General features: G+C 58.4%; 4 protein-coding genes across 4 annotated transcripts; all 4 read left to right on the top strand.

Annotated features, from left to right (window-relative positions):
- Window positions 1–2,407: 2,407 nt before the first annotated feature.
- On the top strand, window positions 2,408–3,717 carry C18H19orf84 (chromosome 18 C19orf84 homolog). Its single transcript, XM_012518520.1, has 2 exons — window positions 2,408–2,442; window positions 3,216–3,717. Exons 1-2 carry the CDS (start codon window positions 2,408–2,410, stop codon window positions 3,715–3,717), a joined length of 537 nt encoding a protein of 178 aa, XP_012373974.1.
- A 1,083-nt stretch (window positions 3,718–4,800) lies between these two features.
- LIM2 (lens intrinsic membrane protein 2) lies at window positions 4,801–10,448 on the top strand. Its single transcript, XM_004475828.3, has 4 exons — window positions 4,801–4,975; window positions 7,921–8,070; window positions 9,309–9,443; window positions 9,647–10,448. The coding sequence occupies exons 1-4, from the start codon at window positions 4,801–4,803 to the stop codon at window positions 9,706–9,708; spliced, it is 522 nt and encodes a 173-aa protein (XP_004475885.1). The 3' UTR covers window positions 9,709–10,448.
- Window position 10,449: 1 nt separating this feature from the next.
- Window positions 10,450–12,842, top strand: LOC131274392 (protein NKG7-like). The gene is made up of 4 exons (XM_058280719.2): window positions 10,450–11,419; window positions 11,828–11,974; window positions 12,059–12,193; window positions 12,298–12,842. The coding sequence occupies exons 1-4, from the start codon at window positions 11,140–11,142 to the stop codon at window positions 12,411–12,413; spliced, it is 678 nt and encodes a 225-aa protein (XP_058136702.1). The 5' UTR covers window positions 10,450–11,139; the 3' UTR covers window positions 12,414–12,842.
- Window positions 12,843–12,967: 125 nt separating this feature from the next.
- On the top strand, window positions 12,968–14,110 carry LOC101438134 (protein NKG7). Its single transcript, XM_004475830.5, has 4 exons — window positions 12,968–13,310; window positions 13,391–13,537; window positions 13,633–13,767; window positions 13,888–14,110. Exons 1-4 carry the CDS (start codon window positions 13,157–13,159, stop codon window positions 13,944–13,946), a joined length of 495 nt encoding a protein of 164 aa, XP_004475887.1. The 5' UTR covers window positions 12,968–13,156; the 3' UTR covers window positions 13,947–14,110.
- Window positions 14,111–15,423: the final 1,313 nt, after the last annotated feature.

The following is a 15,423-nucleotide window of genomic DNA, read 5'->3' as shown; positions in this document are numbered from 1 at the left end:
GGGCTGGATAATGCGCGCTGCCCCACCAATCAAAACCGAGGGCGGGCGCTCGCGAGGCCCTAAGTGATGGGAAGTGGGCGGGCCTCCTAGCCGCATCCCGGGCAAATCGGGAGCCTGGCTTCCCCCAATGTTGGAACTGATTGGCTACTTTTCAGACCTTGCCTGTCAATTTTGAAAGCGGGGGCGTGAGGCAGGCAGTTCCCTAGTTACACAAGATCCCGCCTCCCGTCTCCAAGCGCGTGGGAGGGGGGCCTTAAAGGGCCAGACACAGGGTATGTGAAGAAGTAGGGCACCTGGTTCCTAAGTGGAGTCAATCCCTAGAGCAGAAATAGGAGAAACAGTAACAGAACAAAAATGGAAGCATTCTCGTTAGTCCGGAATTGAGCAGGCAGTGCTTCTGCGCAAAGAAACAGAATTTCAGAAAACCTAAGCAGCTTACTCAAGGCCACACGCTTGTAAGCAGCGGGGCTGGGATTTGAACCCTCTTTGCCGAGTCCTGTGTCTCCTACCAGGCTGCTTTTTTGGGGGGAAATGGCCTAACCGGACTTGAAAGCTTGAGAGTTCAAAGCCCACCCTTCTGCTAGCACCTGTTCTTCTACCTCAATGCCCATCCGCCCAGTCCCAGCACAGGGGCCACCTCTCCTAAAACAGCTCCCCTGACCCTGACCCTCCACCCTTCTCCCCACCCCTCCCTCCAGGTAGCCTCCCCCCCCCCCCCCCCCCCCCCCCCCCCCCCGCCCCAGCTTCTAGCTCTCACTGTTCGCCCTGGTTCTCATCACCCTGGCAGGCTGCTGTGCACACAGTCGGGCGTCTTTATTGCCGTCTACAAGGTCCTACGCGATTTGACTTCTATTCGTGGCTTTGGGTCTCCGGTGAAAGCACAGGCTCTGCAGCCAGACTCCCTGGGTTCGAATCCCACCCTGGGCAAGCTGCTTAGCCTCCCTGTTTCCTCATCTGTAAAATGAGGATTAAATCAGTTGGTATTACTAATTAAAATAGACTTCCAGTTTACAAATCACTGACTACTCCTCAAAACTGTCAAAGTCATGAAAAGCAAGAAAAGGCTGAAAAGACTGTCACAAACCAAAGAAGACCAAGGAGACATGATAAAGAAATGCAGTGTGGAGTTCACCGTTTTGTCTTTTGAACCCTGGAGTTTAGTTAACAGTAATGTGGGTTTCTTAGTTGCACCGACTGTACCACATTAGGGGAAGCTCCGTGAGGGGTGTACAGGAACTCTGATTTATCTTTGTAACTTTTCTGTAAATACAAAAATATCCCAAAATAAAAAGTTTAATGAAAACTAGACCCCCTATCCCTCTCCTCCCAGCTCATTCCTTCACAGTGCAGCACACAGGAAGCTTGTCCTATACCTGGACTTGCTGTTCCCTCCACCAGGTGCTCTGCTCGTCTGAGGTAACCGCCCTCCCCCAGTGCCTCTATATCCCCTCGCCCTGACTGCACGTCATATAGGAAATGTGCCATTTGAGCATTGTCTGTTTCCCTCCGGAGCCTAGGAGCCACACTTATTTTGTCAGGGTTGAGACTCCCCAGAGCATGGCCTGGGGCAAAGCACACCCTGAATAAATGTTTCCTAAACGAATGAATGTGCAGATGATCACTGATTGCTCTTCAGGTAAGGACAGGACAACCAATGATAACAGGGAGTAGCTCTCAGTGGTTGACAACCATACTCTGGATTCTGTGCAGTACTTTGCACACTTGGGATCCTTTAACAGCCTCAAGAAGCCGGAAAAAGAGTGATAGCCTCGTTTTTCAGGAAGCTGGGAACTGTGGCATAGCGACTGAAGGACCTAAGGCCGCCAAGCCAGGAAAGGACAGAGCCTAGAGTGGAGCCTGAGACGCCCAGCCCGTCCACTCTCCCCTCTGCCCGGGGGAGTGGCCAAATGTCCACATGTCACTGTCCTAATGTCCCTTTAGCCCTAAAGAACACCATCAGGACCTCAGATCATGACAGGAAAACAGCTGGGGAGGGAAAGGGGCTGGGGGGCAGGATACAGCTGGGGAGGGAAAGGGGCTGGGGGGCAGGATACAGCTGGGGAGGGAAAGGGGCTGGGGGGCAGGATACAGCTGGAGAGGGAAAGGGGCTGGGGGGCAGGATACAGCTGGGGAGGGAAAGGGGCTGGGGCCTGGGTTCCTGGGCGTGAGGGAGAAGAGGCTGGAGGCTAGGAAAGGTGGGGGTGAGGACAGAGATCCCAGGATACCGAATGTTAGACTGAGACCCCATCTCTCCACGCTCAGGGAACCCTGCGCGCCGCCAGCCGCGCCCCGTTTCGGGCTGTACCAGAGCTCCGCCCACTTTCTTCCCCGACTCCTCCCCCATCTTCCGGGGCCCTTGAGCGACTTCGGGAAGGTACTAGAAGAGGCTTCAGAGACTTCTGTGGAGATGGAACAGCAAAAGGAAGGGGCTGGGCGTGCAGGGTGAGGGAACTAAGGCCTTCCTAGAGGCGAAGGGAGACCCGGAGACGGACAGAGACCCAGGGAGAGAGGGACGGAGACCCCGAGGGGAGTGGGGGGGTGCTGAGACTCCGAGGGAGGGGGGAGTTGAGGGGGGGGGGCACCCAGGGAGAGGGGGATGGAGGCCCAGAAAGAGAGGGGCCGAGAAAGTCATAGAAAAGATTGGGCCAGAGAAAAAATCAGAGCCAAAAACCAAAACAAACCACCAAGAAAAACCCAGCTGGGGTGTCATATTTAAACAGAACTTTAGAGGATCTTGGTGACAGAGAATTCAACAAGATACACAGAAATGGGGAGGCATAGCTAAAAACAAACATCCCTGAAAAAAGAAAGTTCAGGAATGAACCGGGAGAACCAAGGAGGCCAGGGACGGCCCGGGGCTGGAGGCAGATCCGCCCCTGCCCTCGTCTGAGCGCTCTGCAGCCCCCTGAGGATGCACGCACCTTTGCCCCTACCCAGCGCCCACTCTTGAGGTGAAAGGGCCGGGTGCCGAAGGGGAAACGACTGGCGCGAGGCACGTGGTCCCCGCGGCTGGAATCCGGAGTGAGCTCGGTCTGGTGGTGAAGTTAGGGCTCATAAAGAGGGACGGGAAGAGGCGGAGAGGCTGGGAGGTCCGCGGCGGACCCAGAACCGGCGACGTCCGCGGGCTCCCGGGGAGATGCAGACGCGGCCAGGCGGCAGCAAGGAGAGAAATGTGGGGTGGGGAGACCCACTCACCTGTCCTCTTGTCATTCTAGGAACAGCCCGGCCCCGCCAGAACCCGGGGCTGAGACGCAGCCCCCGGCGCCCTTCCCAGCCCTGCCACCTTCGCTCCTGGGGACCCCGGCCCCGGCCCACCTGGGGCTCCCCGAAAGCCTGGCCTCTGTCACCGTCCCCATCCGGCTGGACGCCCTCTCCTACCTCCTGCACAGCGCCCTGCTGGGGGCGTACACCCTCCAGCAGTCCTTGCCCTCCTGCCCCTGTGCCCCCCAGGCTTGCTGCACCCAGCCGGGCGCAGCCCAGAGGCCCTCCTGGGGACGCGGGGAGTGGGATGTCCGGCGCAGGCCAGGCCGCGGCCAGCGCCGCTGGGGACCGGGGAGAGCCGAGCAGCAGGAGCGGGGCTGGACGGGGGGCTCTGGGGCTGGCCCCAAGACCCCGCTGGTGATGTCGCCACCGCCGCCCGCTCGGGACGGGAGGAAGGAGGCCCGTGGCCCCGAGCCAGCCCCGGACGCTGCTGAGGACTGGGAGGCCGAGTACTAGACCCCGGGAGCCCCTGTCACAGGCACCCCAAAATATGACCTGTTCCAGCCCCCAAAAGCCACGGCCTCAGGAGCAGTCCTGGGGTTCACCTGCTGAGACCTGAACCTGACTGAGCATCCCAAGCCGGGAAATAGCCCCAAACCTCCTACCCAGGCCCAAACCAGTGCCTGGTCCCGCCCGGCTCCTAGCACCGGCTCCAGCCTCATCCTCCACCCCAAGGCCACCTTCCCCATCCCCACCCCAACCCTGCCCCCCAAGCCCAAGCCCACCACCTCTCCTGCCTCAATATCCCAGTCTCTCCTTCCTGTCGTCATTCCCGCCTCCAGCCCCAATGCTGTGCCCCAGTCCTGAGCCCCCCTCCTGCCCTCCCTGAGCTCTCCTCCCTGCCCCCACTGTGCCATGTCCCGGGCCCCCACCCCACAAAAGTATCTGGACCCCTGCCGCCCTCCTCTTTGGGGTGGGGAGCCCTGGGTGATAATAAACGATGACTGTCCCCCATCTTGTGTGTGCACACGTGCTTCCACGGCTCAGGCTGACACGGTGGGTCTGAGCTCGGCTGGTGCCGGGGGTAGGCTGGGGAGGTGGGTCACCCACAGGGAGGTCTGTGGGGCCCATGGCTGGACCCAATTCTGTGTCAGCGAATTCCGTTGGGGGCCTTTGCCACCGCTGCACTTCTGCCTGCTGGAAGCTGCTGGGCCATGGGCCATTGTCTGGGGAGGCTTAAGGGATTTGGGGGGCTGGGGACGGGGCAGAGAAGGCAGTGAGGAGAGACCTGGCTTGGCTCAGTCTTCACAGAGGGGCCGAGGCTGACGGAGGGCTCTGGGCAGGCTCTGCCACTCAGGTAGGGACTGGGCAGGGGACGTGCAGCCCCTCCTCCCTCAGACCCAGGAGTCCCAGACCCCAGCCCCCTCCTCCCTCAGACCCGGGAGTCCCAGCCCCCAGCCCCTCCTCCCTCGGACCTGGGAGTTGGGGGCCCAGCCCCCTGCTCCCCTGAGACCCAGGAGTCTGGGCATCCGTTACCTCCTCCCCCAGGACCCGGGAGTCTGGACCCCCGCCCCACTGCGCCTTCCCCCACAGACGGCCATGTACAGCTTCATGGGCGGTGGCCTCTTCTGTGCCTGGGTTGGGACCATCCTCCTGGTGGTGGCCACGGCAACAGACCACTGGATGCAGTACCGGCTGTCGGGGTCCTTCGCCCACCAGGGGCTGTGGCGGTATTGCTTGGGCAGCAAGTGCTACCTGCAGACGGAGAGCATCGGTGAGGCGCGGGGGCGTGGGGCGGATGTCCAGCTCCCAGGCCCTCCAGGTCACCACGTAGAGACCCTGTGGCTTGGAGCTGGGAGGGGGGCTGAACTCACTCAGCACGAAGAGGCAGGACTGGGGTTTAGCATTTGTTTTTCTAGTGTGATTACCGGATGCGCTGGTTTAGGGGTTGCATAGAGAGAGGTGACATTTCCTGGGCCCTTCATGGGTGTCAGGAACAGCTGCTGGGCTGGGGGTGAAGGAACAGCATTTTCTGATAGGTGCTGTGCCCCAAGAAGATGCCAAGTACCAGGGGGGATACAAAGCATCGTGGACCCTACATGTGCTAACTACAAGGTGACATAATTTCCATGTAGTTACTGTGTGCCAGGTCATGTAAGAGAGAGAGAGATAGGCAGGTAGGTGCACAGGTAGATATAGAGAGATGTAAGGAGGTAGAGAATTAGATGCTAGATGAGAGAGAAGTAGCTCTAGATGCGTAGATGCCCATATCTGTTGGTAGATATAGATTGGTATATAGATGGACAGAGAGATCAATAGATAGATGATAAAGACAGATGAGTGGATAGATGGTAGATAAATGGGTAGATACAGGATGTCAGAGAGGGGAGAGAGGAGATGATTGCTAGATGACACACATGTATGTCCATATTATATTTCGTAACATATACACAGTAATGCTGACGACCCCTGGCGACTGCTGCGTGCTTTCCGTGTCTGGCGTGCCTCTGAGCACTCTACACGGGTTAGCACCTTTCCACCTCCCCGTGACGCCGAGGGGCGGTCAGGTCGTGTGTACACACAAGACGCGAGGCTTGAGCGATGCAACCTCCCCCCTGGGAGGAGGGACCAGCCCGCCCTCAGCCCTGAGACCTGACCCACAGACACCCCTGCCCCATCTGCCTGAGCCCTGGTGCCAGCGCTGAGGGCCGGGGAGGGCGACCTGAGGCTGGGAGAGGTGAGAAGAGCTTGCCCCCCAAGCCGCCGGCGCAGGCCCACCTGCCTCGCTCCCGGCTTGCTCCAGCTCCCCCCCTTCTCCTCTGTGTCTCACCTCCACCTGGGGCACCCAGTGGCAGGTGCTCGGTCTTCAAGTTCATTCGACACTTCCTGGACCACAGAGCCTAAAACTTCAGGGGCATACCTCACCACCGGTGGGTTCTTGGGGATTTGGGCTTTGTCCAAACAGCCGGCCTAACTTGCCCACCAATTATAATTTGGCCACCGAAATTAGAGCAGAAGTCCTGAACTTACCATGTCGGGTATAGACTTTTCTCTACTGTCCTTCGTGTACATTTGGGATCACTCTTTGGGTTCCAGCCTATGTTTTATTATTATTTTTATCCTATTAACATAGATTACAACCTAAAATTTCCCCTTTAACCACGTTCAAGTATTCAGTGGTATTAAATTACATTCACAGTGTTAGCCTGCCATCACTACCACCTATAGCCAAAACTCTTCCATTGTCCCAAATAGAAACTCTGTACCCGCTCAGAGTCGACTCCCCATTGCCTACCCCCATCCCGGGCCCTGGTAGCCTCCGTTCCAGTTACAGACCCCATGGATTTGCTTGTCCCAGTTATTTCATCCAGGAAACCGAATCATTCAAGTTATTTCCCCATTCGGGAGACTGAAGCCACGCGGTGAGGTGAACAGGGAAAGCATCCCAGAAAGGCGGAGCTGGCAGGCAGTGGACGGACAGCGCCGGGCAGGGCGGGCAGTTCCCCCAGCCCCGCCTCTGCCTCCCGGAAGGCCCTGCCCTGCCCTGCAGCTGCAGCTGGGCCTCCTCCACCTTCCAGATCTCCACTCCTGCGCTGCACAGCTCTAGGAAAGAAACGAGCTCCCCACACCCCCAAAAGACCCCCAGGCTTTAACACCTTCCCCACCCCCAGCCCCGCCCCAGGACCTTTCTCTCCTTTCGGCTCAAAAGACTGCATTTTGCAAAGAGCTAAGACTTTCTGCTCTCCACCAGCAGGGCCCACACCCTGTCCAGGGTATCCGGTTGTCCTGGGTGACTCCAGAGGCAGCACGGCTAAGTGGTTAGGAGCACGGGCTTTGGAATTTGGTTTCCACCCCAGCTCTGCCGCTGTCCTGGGTTCGTGGGCCAGTTGCTTTCCCTCTCCGAGCCTCAGTCTCCTCACCTGAAAAATAGGGATAAAAATAGCCACTGCATCCTAGGGCTCTTGGAAGGAAGAAGTAGGGTGTCCCCCAGGCGACAGCCCGGGCACAAGGCTGGCAAGTCCCTCAGTGGAAGATGGGTTCTGAGAAGTCCCAAGCACAGGAGAAGAATGGAACCCTGAGCTCAACTTCCATTTATTCGCCTGATGACTGAGCACCTAGGACGTGCCAGGGACTGGGTGCTGGGGATACAGCAGTGCGTGAGACAAAGGAGACCCAGGTCCTCACAGAGCTGAGAATCGAGTGGGGGAGATTATAAACAAGCTCAAAAGAGACAAACAGGACATCTTCCGAGGCAGGTAAGCCGTACGAAGGAAATGGACAAGGCTGATGTGAGAGAGCATAGAGAGTGATTGGCAGGAGGATGTTGGGAATCTGCATTCGTTCATTCACTCATTCCTTCAAAACCAAACATTTCCTGAGGCCGGTGTGCAGACCAAAGCTGTACTGGGAGTGCTAGTGACAGAATCACCTCATTCACTGTCCTCAGATGCAATATGCCTGGAACCAGGAAAAAGACAGCAGAAGGGGTGGGGATGACACCTGAGGACGTGAAGGAATACTTCCTAGAGAGGGGACTTGGGAGCTGGGCTTTGAAGGATGAGTAGGAGTTTGCCAGGTGAAGAGGAGGGCCTTGGCAGAGAGGTGAAGGAGGAGCCGGGCCAGGGATGTGGAGGGAGGCAGGGTTCTCGCCCTGGAGGCAGCAGGGTTCAATGTCGGGAGCAGGGGAGACATGGGGGTGACCCTGGGGTGTTCCCACAGCATACTGGAATGCCACCCGAGCCTTCATGATCCTGTCCGCCCTGTGTGCCACGTCCGGCGTCGTCGCGGGCATCCTGGCCTTCTCTCGGCAGCCCACCTCCACCCGCCTCTCGCGGCCCTTCTCTGCTGGCATCATGTTTTTCACCTCCAGTGAGTGGTCCCAACCCACCCCTCTCCCCACCCCCAATTTCCTGCCTCTCCCCACAAACCATCCCCACCCCCACTCTCTCCCTATTTTTCACCCTACTCCCAGCTCCATCCTAGGTTTTTGTTTTTCCTTATTAGAGCAGTTGTAGGTTTACAGAAAAACCACGAGCAAGTAGAATTCCCACGTCCTGCCCCACTCACGCAGTTTTCCCTGTTACTAACATTTAACGATAGCGTGGTATGTTTGCTATAGCTGTATCCTAAACTATAGTCCATAGTGTGTGTTGGAGAAAATACAGCACTTACTGGGACACAGAGACTGATATGACTATAGACAAGGAAAGATTTATGGAGCAGCTCACCAACGGAGGGGGTCTGAAGAACAGACTTCAGCCCCCCCTTGAAAGGGGGGAACTTGAATTTATACAGAACTTCCCTAGGCGGGGAAATGATAGTTGGTGGGAGGGGGTTCAGGGCTCCAGTGAAGTACAGAGGCCAATAGAAAGCCCTAGAGGTGAAAATTTTTCCAGATGGTGACTAGAAGATAGTGGGTTAGGGAGTTATGGTTTCTTGGAATGCTGCAGGAGCAGAGGTTTCTTTGTTCTGTAGGGATTTTATCTCCCTTTGATAAGCAGGTAGGGAAGATTTCCATTTCCCTTTACCCCTATTTCTACGTGGTTTCTTTATTTAACCTGTGGGGAATCACCATGCCCTTAGGCACGTAGGCTTATGGGGGATGGGTTAGCCTTTCCCCGGTGCACATCAGGGGAAACTGAGCTACAGCGTGTTAATTCTTGCAGACCTCTAACAGTTGGCCTTAAGGTTTGTTCTCAGTGCTGCACAGGCCTATGGGTTTTTGGTTTTTTTCATCTTTACTCTGGTAACATATACCAGCTAAAATTCCCCCTTTCAATCACTTTCAAATATATAACCCAGTGGGGCTATTTATATGTGTAATATTGTGCCACCATCACCATCCTCCATTACCAAACTTACGCCCATGGCAGTTTTCCACGGAAACTACCCGAAGCCTTCACTCCCCATTCCCCACCTGCACCCCGGCCCCTGCTGACCTCTCTTCTGGTTCTGACTCTGCGAATTTGCCTATTCTAATGATTTCAGACCAGTGAGTGCAGACATTTGCCTCCCCCTCCCCGTGCCTACTTCTCACTCCAACCCCAGCCCACCCGTTTGTCATCACCACCTGCCCCCCCGGCTCACTCTCCACCTTCTCTCCCCAGGCCTTTTTGTCCTCTTGGCCCTGGCCATCTACACTGGAGTGACCGTCAGCTTCCTCGGCCGCCGCTTCGGGGACTGGCGCTTCTCCTGGTCTTACATCCTGGGCTGGGTGGCCCTGCTCCTGACCTTCTTCGCAGGTGCTGGGGCTGGAGGGCTGGGGATGGCAGTGTCGGGGCAGGGCGGAGGGGGGGGCAGGCTCTGGGCACTGAGGCCCCAGAAGGCGTCCGTGGAGGCTGCGGGACGCCGCCGAGAAAGGGAGTGTTGGTGGCAGGGTCTCTCTCTCGGGGCGGGAGCAGGGGCTGGGGGGCCTGGGGGACGACTGGGCTCTCCTCGCGCGCAGGGATCTTCTACATGTGTGCCTACCGCGTGCACGAAGGCCGGCGCCCATCCACTCCCCGCTGAGCCCAGGGGTATCCCGGACTGCGGACACAAGGGCACTGAAGAGGAGGGGGCGTCTCGGAGCCCAGACTGGTTCCTGGGGGCATGGGGGGGTGGAGGCTCAGTCCCTAAGTGGGGGCCTCTGGCTCCTCCGTCCAAAGGTGGGGGGGGGCCATGGGGTCTGCTAGGAGGGTGTCGAGCAGATCCAAACCCCCACCTACCTGAGGTGCTAGAGAAATGGATTATCCATTAGGGCTATTTTGGGGGAGGGGGGACAATAAAAGTGGATGAGAGACTACAAGAGTGTGAGTCCCTGGGGGGCTGAGGTGGGGAGAACAGGTGTGAGGTGGGCGGGGGGAGGCCCGGGCTTCCCCGATGCACCCCACAGCCCACCCAGGGGCCAACCACCACCTGGCGAGACTTCTGTGGAACGGGCGCGTCTGGCGATAGGGCCAATTAAAAGATCTGTGAAAAAGCGACCTCCCTGCCCACCTGCGCCATCCCCGCCCTGGACCTTTATCGCCTGCCCAGCCCTCTCTCTCGTCCCATTCAGGACCCTAACCCTCCCTTCATTCGCTCTTTCATTAGTTCATTCCGTCGCCGCGAGATGTACCGACGACTATCATAAAATAGTAAGACTCTCTAGCAAGGTCAATGCTAATAATAGTTATTAGATTCCATGCCAATAAATGCTATATTTATAGAGGCTTACTCCCTAGAAATATTTATTGGGGCCTTTTCAATGACAATAATAGTATATTAGTATTATGTAGTATAATGAAATAAGTATGGTATAGCTTATATAATACATAAGTACATACTTGTGTAATGTATAATAGTGATTAAGAATAGTATATTTAGAATATAGTATTACTCTTACTCTCATAGTAACGGCAGTTGAGGCCTTCTCTAATAATTTATTGAGGCCAATTTAAAGGGGAATATTTATCGAGGCTTATTCCAGTAAACCCTATTTAAAGGGGCTTACGCTGATAAGAATAATGATTGTGGTTGTGATTATAAGCCCAGGCTCAGTGTGCCAACTACTCAACATTTCCACTTGAAACGAAGAGGCATCTCCAATGTCACACACCACACCTACTCCTCCCACGCCCTCCCCAGCTCAGTAAATGACAACCCCATTTCTCTCCAGCTGCTGCAGCCCAGAAAGTTGGGCTGGGGGGCTTGGCCTTGGGCCTCGACTGGGGTTCAGCGGTGGAGACTAGAGAATCAAGCCCAGGCCTCTGGGTGGCCAGGGAGGGCCCCTGGGGCTGGGCGGGGCTTCCCCTGGGTGGGGCCCCAGCAGGAGCCCCCCAGAGTGATGATGTCGGAGGGGTTCTGTGGCAGTTGAGGCTCCTGAGAGGTTCCTAAGCCTGGGAGAGGCCAGGAGGGGCTGGAGGGAGTGGGAAGATCTGTTGGAGCTCGGACGAGCCCGGAAGAAGGCCAAGGGCGCCAATGATCGCGGCAGCCAGGCAGAGCAGGGCACAGAGGTTCTCGGAAGCAGCTTCGGGAGGCGGCCCGGATGTCCCCCTAGCCACCCCGTCAAGAAACTGGACGGAGGTGCTGCCCGCCAACTCCACCTTCAGGAGGGTGTTCAGCTGCACCTGCTTCGGGTTCTTCCTGGTGGCCCTGGTCTGCCCCTGCTGGCTGGAGGTGTGCGTGCCGGGGGGCACCAAGCACCTGGGGCCCTGGCAGGGCTGCAAGGCCTACGTGTGCAGGGAGCTGCTGGACACAGGTAGGGCGAGCGTGCACGCGGGCAGGGGGGCGGGCCTTTGGGAGCCTAGACCCAAGGTTAGGTTTCCACCTGCAGAGGGCACCAAGGAGAAAACTGCGGGAAGGAGGAGGACTGGAGGCAGAAGTTAGAGCTGGAGAGGCGGAAAGAAGGAATTGGGTGTGGGGCTGGGGTTTGGGGATGGGAATAAGGACGGGGTTTGGAGGACAGCGCGTGGTTGGCTGGGGGCTAGGGTTAAAGAAGGGGATGGAGATGGAAGCGGCGTTGGGTTAGGGAATGAAATCCGGCTAGGTATGGGGCTGAGTTTGGGGTTGGAGCTGGAGTTAAGGGGGGGATGAGTTTGGGACGGGGGTCAAGATCCCTCCCGGGGTCTGTAGCCTGACTCTCCCCTCACCGACCCCCACGGCCCAGGATTTCTGAAGACTGTCCGGCTGCTCCTCTCTGCAGCCATGGTCACGGCTGTCCTGGCGCTGCTGCCCATCCTGCTCATCACCGCCCTCCACCTCTGGGACCCGATCCTCGTGAGCATCTTCTCCGGAGTGGCCAGTTACCTCACTGGTGAGGGCTGGGGACCCACATATTGGAGTGTCTGCAAAGAAGGGGCCTGGCCTCCTGGGTCACTCTGGTTCTCCCTGTCACCAGCTGTCCTCGGACTGCTGGCCCAGTTCATCTTCATGACAGAGGTCCTCCTCCGGGCCATCTCCCACTTCATAGAGGTCAAGTTTTCCTGGGCCTTCTACCTGGGCTTCGGCGTCTTCACCTTATACCTGCTCACAGGTGAGGCATTACCCAGACTTGATGGGTGTGGGACAGGAAGGCTGGTGCCTGGAGGGCCTGAGGGTCTGGCGCTAACCCCTTTGTGACGCGGCCCCCCCCTACAGGCACCCTGATCCTGGTCATGGGACCCATCTCGCTGGACACCGTGTCCCAAGCACAGCTGCCTCCGCATGCTTACCAGATGAGGATGCGGCGTGTGGTCGCCTGCACAAACCTCTAGTGGTTCTGTCATTTGCCTGCTCTGGGCTGAAGCTTTGATCGGACTCAAGAATCTGAGCCTCCCAGCCCCCTCCTCCCTCAGACCCAGGACTGAGCCTCAAGCCCCTTCCCCCGTCTCTCCCCATACCAACTCCAGAAGCCCTGGCCCCCAGGCTTAGAGCTGGGGCTCCCGCACCCCCAACGGAAGGTTGCAGAACCAAGGGTTGCAGAACGCATGGGAAAGCCTGACTCTGCCCTCAAATGTCCATCCGGCCACACACCCCCTTTCCCCCCACCCTTAACTCACACCTTGGCCCAGTTCACCACCTCCCACCCCCGGGCCCCCAAGCCTCTCTGTCACCTCTGCCAGGAAGCGCTCGCCTGGTGCTGAGGGTTTCAAGGGAGCAAATAGAACCCAAAGCAGAGAGACAAGTTCTAAACCACCACCTAAACCGCTCATTTCTCAAGGCCCTCTGTCCTGGGGGGAGCCAGAGTTGGGGGACGGGGCGGGGGGGCTGCTGTCTGCAGAGCCAGGAAGCACCAGGGTGAGTCAGCTACCGGGAACCGCGTGAAACCAACCTCCCTCCTTTCCTCCTGGGGAGCACAGGATTTCTAAGTGCCCCTCTGCTTCCTGGTTTCTTTTTCTCAATCCCCGAGGACCCAGGCGTTCAGGTGCACGGCCTCTTCCTCTCTCAGAGGTCCAGAGTCTGGGCCACCCGGCAGCCTCTCCGACGCCCAGGTCCCAGACACCCAGCGCCCTCCACCATGGAGCCCTGGCGGTCCCTGGCTCTCCTCGTCGCCTTCCTGGGCCTGATACTCTCCTTGGTTGCTCAGAGCACAGATTTCTGGCTGGAGGCCAAGATGCCCACCATTGCAATCCACTTTGGCATCTGGCCAAAATCTGGGGAGACTGTGCAAGGTAAGTGGGAGTGGGCAGGCTGGGGGTGGGGGCAGGAACAGCTGGCAGGGCAGGTGCTCAGCGGCCTCACCTCTGCACAGACTTCCTCCACGTGACCGAGACCTTCTGCGTCCTGGCAGCCTTATGGAGTCTGGGGACCGTGATCTACCTCGCCGTGACCTACATCCCCTCCCTGACCCTCCCGTTGTACAGGTTCCTGTACTCTGCTTTCTCCTGTTTTCTTGCAGGTGAGGAAGTGCTCGGGGCTGGGCTCGCGCCTCAGGGGCTGGGGGGCCCCCCCGGCCAAGGCGCTGAGCGGTCTCTCTCTCGTCCCCGCCCCCAGCTCTTTTCATGATTGTCGCCATGGCCGTGTACACAGCCGAAGTGTCGTCCCGGTCTCTGAATCCCCAGATCCAGACCTTCTTCTCCTGGTCCTTCTACCTGGGCTGGGTCTCAGCCGGTGCCTTGCTCTGTGCAGGTGATTGCTGCTCCCCATTCCTAGCCTACCTCCCACCCCCCAAGAGCTTGGGAGGGCCTGGGGGAGGCCCCCAGGGAGCTGGGTGGGGACGAGTGCTGACCCCCCGTCTGGCCACCCTAGGTGTGCTGAGCATTGTTGCGCAGTTCCGTGCCAGCCGGATTGGCTACGACAACATGTGAGCGCAAGGCCGGCGCAGCCCACTGAGCTTGGGAGCCATCTTTCCCCAAGGCACCATCACCACCTGGAGGCCGGGATCGCCAGGGCCCTTGGAGCCTCCCCTCCCCCACCCCACCCCCAGCACTCTCATTTGTATCTTCATTCACTCAACAAAACTTGGCTGTGATATGGTTGTTCCCAGATTAATTCAGCGCAGACATAAGCCCCCTGTGCGCCAGCTCCCCACGGGCCGTGCCGGGGCCCCAGCCAGGTGTGAGCCCCACCTGCCCGCAGGGAGCTTTTTCCTGGGTCCTTTCTTTTCTTCCCTGGGTCCCTCTCCCTTGGTCTCTCCCCCTCGGGTCCTGCCACCCTCTCCTCTGTTCTCTTTGTGTTGGTCCGGTCACTCCCCAGTGGGGCACGTGCGGCCTGGGCACGTCTTGTCTGTGACCCCCACCACCCCAGGGCCTCACAGTCTGGCGAGGGAGGCCCTTACAGAGAAAAGCAGTTAATACAGGCCAGGCAGCAGCCAGCTCCCAGGGAAGGTGCGGGAGAAAGATGATCAGACCCAAGAGAGATGGAGGGGAGTCTCAGGCAGAAGGGGGGCGGCGGTGAGCAAGCAGAGGCGGATGGGGACCAGGGCCGCCAAGGCCACCCCGACTTCTCCCTGGTGCGATGGGGAGCTAAGAGCAGGCTGTGAACAGAGGAGGGACAGCGTCCACTCTGGGCATCAGAGCCCTTTGAGGGTTGATGGGGAGCCTCAGGATAGGGAAGCCCCTGGCACTGCAACAGGTGGGGATGGGGGGGAGGTCTGACCTGGGGCCAGGTGTGAGAAAGAGCCAGACAGCTTCAGGGAGCAGGAGAAACAGGACCTGGGGACCCAAGGTGGAGGGTGCAGGGAGTAGGCAGGGACCTGGGAGAGAGCTGGGCAGCAGGTAGAGTTTGGGGTAGAGGGGCTGTCAGGAGCTGCAGGAGGGAGTGCCTCACCTGGTGAGAAGGTGCAGGATGGAGCCCCAAGGAAAAATGGCATTGAGAGCTGCAGTGGAGCAGGGCAGGAGCCCACGGGGGTCCTGAGAGGGAACAGTCAGAGCAGGGGGCCAGGAGAGCTTGCGTGGTGCCGCAGAAGCCAGCGGAAAAGAAGTTTCTAGAAGACGGAAGTGGTCTACCATGTCCTATCTGCCGTCTGACTCAGATCTGGCACCCTTGTGGGGAGTTGGGGGGGGGGGCGGGGGCGCTTTATCTCTTTAAGTCGCCACTGAGAAAGAGGGTTCTGGAACTCCTGCTGCCTCACAGAGACCCATCTCCCCCCACCCCCAGCAGTGTCTAAGCAACCCAGGGGAGCGGATGAGGTCACTTAGGTGGGTGTATGGGTGGGGGTGTGCACAGGGTGGCTGAAGGGGGAGAGTCCCCTGGGAAAGGGCGACTTCTGGGGAGACAGGGAAGTTCCTAAGCAGGGAGCCTGGGGGAAGGGGGTCTTGGTGGAGGAAGGGGGCCTCAGGTACC

The sequence above is a fragment of the Dasypus novemcinctus genome, chromosome 18 (genome assembly GCF_030445035.2).
Source record: "Dasypus novemcinctus isolate mDasNov1 chromosome 18, mDasNov1.1.hap2, whole genome shotgun sequence".
NCBI classification, from domain to species: Eukaryota; Metazoa; Chordata; class Mammalia; order Cingulata; family Dasypodidae; genus Dasypus; species Dasypus novemcinctus.
Note: the sequence above shows the minus strand (reverse complement) of the source record. Positions and strands in the feature narration are given on the sequence as shown.